Here is a 7,880-nt window from a genome sequence, read left to right on the forward strand (position 1 = left end):
CCACTTGGCGTCGTACAGAAAAAGCGTCTCTTCGGAGGTTTCTGCATTTGTTAGAACCAGGTCTGAGTCCAGGCAGACTAATAGAGACATCTGGACTGGGAGGTGCTTGAAGGGGCCTCTGTGTTCTCACACTCAGCCAGTCAGCCGACCTAATCTCCCAGAAACCCTCACCACTAAATGAGTCTGACCTTGGTCTTGATTACGAGACTCTCAGCCCCAGGAATCATCCTATCTAGTGGTCTGACACCTCCAGGAGGTGGTTTGCAATTGCAGTTGTATCTTTGTGTGAGGTTTTTTTTCTGTTTAATATTCGATTTCAATTGTATTTGTTTAATACAAAGAAGTCCAGAAAATCCAGGCTCCAGAATGATGCATTCTTACTGTATTCTGACTAATTCGATGCCACCGGGGTCTGGGGCTGCCATTTACGGCTTCTGCAGTCAATCGCAGCTCCTTTCTGGGAAGGAGCAGTGTTTTGGGAAAAACAAACACTGCAGCCATAACTCAACCGCATCAGGGCTCAATTGTAAATCTTGTGCCAATTTGGGGAGAAGTAAAGAACTTTGTGTGGAATATAGAACAAGTACAATTTTTTTTTGCTGCAGATGGAAGATGAGAGAAAGGGGACAGTGATGGAGAAGAAGAAGAAAACTAAAAAGATTGGAGGAATGAAAATCAAATTCATACTTGAAGTCTGTCCCAACGTTGCCAAGAGGCAGTGGAGTGTATGAAGATCTGTGCTCATTTGCACATGATTGAAGAAATGAGACACGGGCAGAAAACAGAGACGTGTCAGTGAATGATGAACGCTGGATGTAATGGGAGGGTACATCATTTAACAAGGAGCAGAGGGAGAACAGCTCTGAGATGATTTGATTCTTTTGTTCACATGTGGTCTGTGGGACAATACTGTAAGACAAGAAGTGGATTTTAATATGGTGAAATTTGCACTGTGTTTTGGTTGTTGATAGATAGTGGTAAGGGGCGTTCGCGGGTCAGCTTCTGATGCTGTTGTAGCTCAAGCACAGCTGGTCGTACATGCAGTTGTTGAGGTCTAAGGTGTTAAAATCACATCAGATTCTCCATTGTTTTTTCCCTTTAACCTTAAAAAAACATATTCTTGGGAAAACTGAATCGTTTTCCATCAATCATTTTTAACTGGGACAGAATGGGCGTCACATAGTTCATGACACCCTGTGGATTTATGTCTGATTGGCTTAATGGACATTTTTCTGTCGACATTGAGTGAAGTCGAATAGAACAGCAGAGTGGAGCATGTTTTTGAAGTTTTTTTTTTTTCTTTGTGGCATTTGTTCCATAGATGACTTCTCATGACCATCAATCTGATCTGTTATTTTCCAAAGAATGATCTGTTACTACTGTTGTTTTTATTTTTTCAATTAACTCTCTTCAGAAACCAACAGAAATAAAATATAAACCATAGGCCATGTTGGAAACTATGATAAGAAGACAATTGAATTGTCATTTCTCGTATTTTTTGCAAAAATATATATGAACATTCAAAAAAGTACAATTAACGGTAGTAGAATTAATATTAGCTGTGTTAGTATCGGTGATAGTAATAGCAGTAGTATTAATAGTCATTTCATACTTTATTTAACCAGATTAGTTCTCATTTAGATTTAAAATCTCAGTTAGGACAGACCTGGCAATAACAACCATTTAAAATACTATAAAAATCATACAGTAAAAGGCAAAGTCATAAAATTATACCAAAGAACATAAGAGCATTTACATTGACCAACAGTCCTTTTTACACAGATATCATTTTTAAACATCCTCAGTATAAATCAGCCAACTATACGTTCCATTCCAAGACTTATATTCAGACTTAAATGACCGTTCTTTGATTTGACCTTTATTTCTCCCTGACCTTTCTTTGATAATACTTGGCAAAGTTGGATAATTCCATTTGTATTTCTAAACACATTTAACCCAAAATGTGTGTTTGTTCTTTGATCCCCAGAACAATATGGCGCTGACCTATGACCCCACTGCCATGCAGAATGGGTAAGTACAGAGATTTCTTCACATGTTTACAGAGGCAACAGTAGAGAAGGAGTCAGAGACCAAACTTTACTTGTTGCTCTTATTTTATACCGAATACCCCCCCCACACACACACACACAACTTTACAAGTTAAAGCAATGAAAAAACAAAACTGAAAAACCGACACAGAGACATGAAGAGCAGATCACACGTCCGCCCGCACTATGTCGTTCCTGCTGTTGTCCATCATCCTCTCTTATTGGCTTTATCCATTAATGCTTACACGATGTCAGACATCTAAGTTTTGATTGCAGGGTTGGGTGGTGTTTCAGCGCAGCTGTAAGACTTTCATCAGCCGAGGGTATCTGCACTGCTCCCAGGCTCAGTGCGGAGAGCAGTGTCTGACTCTTTCAGGGGGGAAATTGGAGATTGCTCCTGTCTGCAAGGAATGCTGCTGGTGATGTGATCCCAGGAGACGCTTCCCTCCAGATCTGTGTTTCTCTTCCCCTACGCCCTGTCTGCTCTTTCTTCCTCTCACTTTTTATCCACGCTATCCTCTTTTTCTCCTCTTTACTTTACTCTTGTCCTGTTGTGTTGCACACATCATTACCTCTGCTTGCTTCATATCACCTTTCAACCCATCCGTCCTTTTAGTCCAACTCCAACTTTTTCTGGACTTCTTCAATACTTTTCTCTCCTTTGGCATCTCCACTTTGTTTCACTCTTTTTCTCCTCTTATTTCTAAGCGTCTGCTTTTATGTCGGTCAGTGCTGAAGTCTACGTAGGCTTGCGTGTGAGCATCTGTGCACTGGTGATGCTTAAGCTCACTCCAACCTCTCCTCTGAGGTCATGTGAGATCCTTCCGGCAAAGCAGTAAATGACTGTGAAATGCTAATGTGGCTAATTAAAGAAAAAGCAGAGAGTGAAAGAGTTTGAGTTAAAAGGGAGGGCAGAGAGGGGTCAAGAGGAGGGTAGAGGCAAAAGTAAAGTGAGTCCAAGGAGAGGCGAATGTTAGGAAACAATTATAGATCCTCAGTCCACACTGGCAGCTGTTGTTGGGGTCTGCCGGCAGTTCAAGGTCAGTGTAAACATGTGTTCCCACTGTCCAGACTTCATTAGTCTCTTTTCTTCAAACTGTTTTTTTCTCTTTATTTCCCACCTCTGTTTACATTTTTTCTCATACTTTTTCACCCGAAATATTTTCAAAATGTTGGTATATTTTCACCAAATTCAGAAAATACGAAAATCTTAAGTAATTTGGTAATGCACTTACCAAAAGTCGTTCAAAAGGACAAAGAAAAACCTTTCAGACTGTCTGGTAAAAACTAACCCGTTTTAAAATTGACTTCTGAAACTTTACACAACAAGATTACACAATTGTTTTTGTTCTTCCACTGCTTCATTATTTATTGGACTTCTGCAGCCAAACTCTTCTTACCTAGAAAAAAAACAGCAACCTGACCGTAGGAGCAGTTGGAAGTGTTAGTTTATCATACCTTGCAGACTAAAGTAATTTTAGAAAATTTAAGAAATTCTAAGCCAAACTCTTTGTTGATCCACAGTCCGGTTCTGGCCCCATCCTGCTGGTTGTGAACCACCGGTTTAGCGCAAAACAAATCTTGCTTCCAAAGACCTAGCATCACGTTGATGTATCTGTTTGCTTTTCCATTAGTTATATGCTAATTACGTACTTCCCTCAGGTTGGATTTTTTTTTCTTCGGTATTTAGGTTTTAGAAAACAACACCTTAAAAATTATTTCCTTCACACATTTTGCTATTCAATAAATAATTTGTAATTTTAAAACAGAAAAAAGTGTTCAAGGGGAAGAAGTATAACCCTTTGCTGAAATGATACATTTTTTCCCTCCTGCCTTTACCTCTATCTGCCCTCATCTACCCCACCTGCCCGTGTACTGAAATACACATGTGCAGTTTATTTTAGCTGGAGTATCTTTGCTGAAAAGTCACTGAGGTTGACACTAAATCATTTGCTAATTTTTCAGGGCAAACTCCTGACCGTGCAGCTAGGTCACACCGGGGATTCACAGAGTGGTTTTAAATTCAATCCCGTCTTAATGTTCCTTTCGCAATTACATGTTTAGTGTATTGTTTAAACAGCCGTGCCAGAGTCCCTATTGACAGGGGTGCTGCTCAAGGCTAATAGCCTCCATCAATAACCTTGGATCTGTCCTCTACCCACTATTTCTCTCTCTCAATACACATCACTTTAATGAAAAATACAATGAACACGGTCAGAGAGCCATATTGAATAACCTGGATGTATTGGCTCATTTGTATTTATCAGTGACAGTAAAACACAACCTCTAATGTGACTCATATATTAATTTTATGCTCAAAATAATAAATCAGTACAACTGAGTAATTACCCAAGGTTTTATTTTAACACGTCTGTAGTCGTCACAGCTCTCATTTGAGATTCACATCCATGCGTTCAACTTTGTGCCTTGAATACAAGTGATAAAAGTACCGATTGATTAGTGTTATTTGATTAGATAATTACATTGGTTTTTAAATTCCCAAATGTTCATTTTTTTCTATCTATCTATCTATCTATCTATCTATCTATCTATCTATCTATCTATCTATCTATCTATCTATCTATCTATCTATCTATCTATCTATCTCTCTACCTCCATTAACAAGGCCTGAAGTAAATGACTCAGAATATTTGATGAACTGTAGAAACAATTATTTAAACAAAAGATTATTCTTTCATTCTGGTTTTGGTATTTTTGGTAATGAACTCCAACCCTTTTGTTATGCTACAGGACAATCTGGGCCTCTTTCTTCTTTGGCAAAGGGAAGACCAGAGTCTGTTTTTCTTTAAAACAGTCTGAAAAGTGAACTCTTCTGATTGGAGCGGTCCAGACAGTATTAAGCAAAGATATTACCTCACCATTTAAACTTTCTTTTGTCCTTCTGCCTGTTAAATAAAGGTTTAGGGGAATCACCAAAGGACAAATCTTTTATTTGCATCCTTTGTTTTTTCCTACAATTTCTGGAATTATTGGCATAACAGGAACTCATTCACCTTGGTCATTATGTGTGTGTGTGCAGTAGAATATCACTGATGCATCTACATGACCCTGCCTGTGTGTGGTGTGTACCATATCTTATTATAAATATTTATGTCTGTTAAAGGATAAACATTTGGTTTGGAGTTATGGTTAGAATTACAGTAGGGTCAATTTAGGCCTAAATTAAGGATTAAAATTAGGGAACATATTTTTGCAATGGTTAATGTAAAGGTAAGGGTATAGGGAGTCCACTGTGCTCACAAAACACAATGCATGAGCCAGTGTTAAGGTGGTGGTGGCAGGAGGTGGGAAGGGCTGTGTGTCAGTGTGTTTGTGTTTGTGTTTTGAGTGCTCTCCCAATTAAACATCACTTCATTTGTTGCATGTGCCTTTTTTATACAATCATGGCTGTTGGAGAGTTTACCCCCTGCTCCCCCACCTCTCTCTCCCTCTGTGTCTCCTACTTCCTCTGTCTTTACCGCTCTCTCTCTCTCTTTCTCTCTCTCTCTCCCTCTCTCCCTCTCTCTCTCCCATTCTCCTTATTTGTCTCTCCTTTGCTCCATTATTCAGTCAACAGACACTCAGGGATCGATCGGGCACAGCAACACGGCCTGGCGAATGAAACATGTCCTCTCCCAGTACACAGTGATAAATAAAGAACCCTGAGCCACAGCTTTCTAACAGTGGTGCACTGAGGAGGGGGGGAAAAGAGGATAAATGTGTTAAAACAGGAGAGGCTAACAAACGGTTAGTAAGTCAAATAAATAGCGTATAAAAATGAGATGTTACTTATGCCGCCTTTCCTTTAAAAGTGAATTATGAATAAGTAAAAACAACAAGAGCTGCTGTTCTGACTGACTGTAATGTTTCTCCCACTCACACATTAAAGTGATAATTTGTTATTTTGCACAGCGGCAGCAGCGACAGAGCAGACTGCTTTGTACCATGATGTGTTCCACGGTGCAGTGTCAGGTCTCATCATAAGACGTCTTTGATAGTGTGGCACAGAGTGAGGCTCCGGTATTTATATTGTTTCCCAGGCTGCCTTGATGACGATGTCTGATCCATTTTCACAGTGGTATCCTCAAGTACACAGGGTGCTGTAAACAAAGGATCACAAAAAGGATTATTTACAACAAGAAGAGTCAGGAGAACTAAAGGTGCATGTGCACAAGAAGGGATTTGACTGACATTGTAATTATATCCAGTAAATGACAAATAATTTGAGGAGTAATGGCGTGTCTTCCATGTCAGCACATCGTGGTACTGCTGCGTGTCAACTACAGCTGAATGGAGGAACAAAGACAGTTTACTCATGGCAGGGACCAGGAAACGGGGCAGGGGTCAGGTATCCATGACCGCCCGTAGATTCTAAGTAGTCTGTTCCTAGACATCCTGGGAATTATGTCCAGTCTCTGGGTAGTTTGTCATGACTCCAAAGAACAGAAAGTGTCATTGGCCACATTTGAGACATAATCACACAGCTGCACAAAGTCTGTTTTTCTTCTTTAAGTAAGTCTTTATTAAATTAGTTGATGATGTTTAGACCCAGTAACCACTGCATGGCCACTGCTTGATCCAAAATAGAAACATAAACATAGAAACGCAAGTACAAATACATTTTTACACTTGTAGGCAATTTCTCTGTTTTGCTCTGCGTGATAAAAGTCATTTCTTTGTGGCGGTGTGCATTCTGTCAGTCATATTTGCTGTGCAGTTGTCTTTTTATTTTAGTTCTCTGCATGCTCAATGCTGCTGTAGCATCAGTCTCCTCCGTGAATATGTGGCACATCTCCACAGAATAATGAATTTGTTTGTGCAAATTCTTGCTTTTCTCTGGCGATGAACATGTCAGAAGATGCACTCGCCTTATCTTTGGCATGTCTTACACATGTAAACTAACAGAGAGTTTAGAGAATTGGATGATTTTTATTTTCCATCCCTAATAAGTGTGCAGGCACTGACACAAATATGCAAGCAGAGTGAGAGAAACAGATATTTATCTATCTGTCTGTCTATCCATACAAATTAGAGCATTTCTTCTGTGTACAAAGACGAGCCTGTGCCTTTTTTTTCTTACCCAATCTGAGTTTACAGATGTCTAACGATGCTGTCTTTGTTTTGCGTTGGCACAAACGCACACACATGCACGCAGAAAAAGACAGGGACCAAAAGAGACAATCACACAGGCTTCACTATAAATGAATGGATTCATTTGCACTTCACAGGTCAATTATTTTGCGGAGGCAATTAAAAAAAACAGGGAAAAACTGTAGAAATTGTACCTGCTCTTTGTGTACCAGACACATTAGCTTTGCTGATGCTGCGGTACACATCGCATGCATAAATTGTTGCCCTTACCACTGTATGCAATATGGTCAAATTAACACTGAATTATACAGATAGCCCTTATAAAACACCCATTCAATCATTCAAAATGAATCACCTCAGTTATTTTTAGATACTCACAGAAACCGTTTGTTCCTGTGAATATCTGTCAAGTTTCCATCTTCCCTCTGTATTTTCTTGTTTTTCCCTTTTGGTTGCAAGAAAATGGACACACATGTTGTTTACTGATGCAGAAAAAAAAAAAAAAAACAGTGGTGTCAGTATTGCAACTGACAAGAATCCTAACCATAAAGAAGTGAGGCCGACAGTGTTAGCAGACTTGTGTTAGCTTGTCCTACTCTTGTTAGAGGCTCACTCTCAAAATAAAACTGCGCATGTTTCTTTTTCTTTATTTATTTTTTATATACTACTTAAACTAGCTAACATGCTGTTTACAAGCACAGATTGCTATGTGCTAAGTGTCCTGAAACCTTGTAATCATCA

The 7,880-nt window shown here is 39.4% G+C and overlaps 1 protein-coding gene across 12 annotated transcripts in view; it reads left to right on the forward strand.

Moving 5' to 3' along the window:
* Positions 1-7,880, forward strand: part of LOC103388619 (RNA-binding motif, single-stranded-interacting protein 3) — a 147,954-nt gene that overhangs the window by 125,623 nt on the left and 14,451 nt on the right. For all 12 annotated transcript variants that reach the window (XR_003051525.1, XR_003051522.1, XR_003051523.1 and 9 more), the window contains one exon: positions 1,988-2,031. Coding sequence is in view for 1 of the 12 variants with exons in the window: in XM_025061668.1 (XP_024917436.1) it covers positions 1,988-2,031 (44 nt within the window). In the remaining 11 variants the exon portion in view is untranslated. The remainder of the gene's footprint in view (positions 1-1,987; positions 2,032-7,880) is intronic.

Source organism: Cynoglossus semilaevis, chromosome 13 (genome assembly GCF_000523025.1).
Source record: "Cynoglossus semilaevis isolate Cse_v1.0 chromosome 13, Cse_v1.0, whole genome shotgun sequence".
NCBI lineage: Eukaryota > Metazoa > Chordata > Actinopteri > Pleuronectiformes > Cynoglossidae > Cynoglossus > Cynoglossus semilaevis.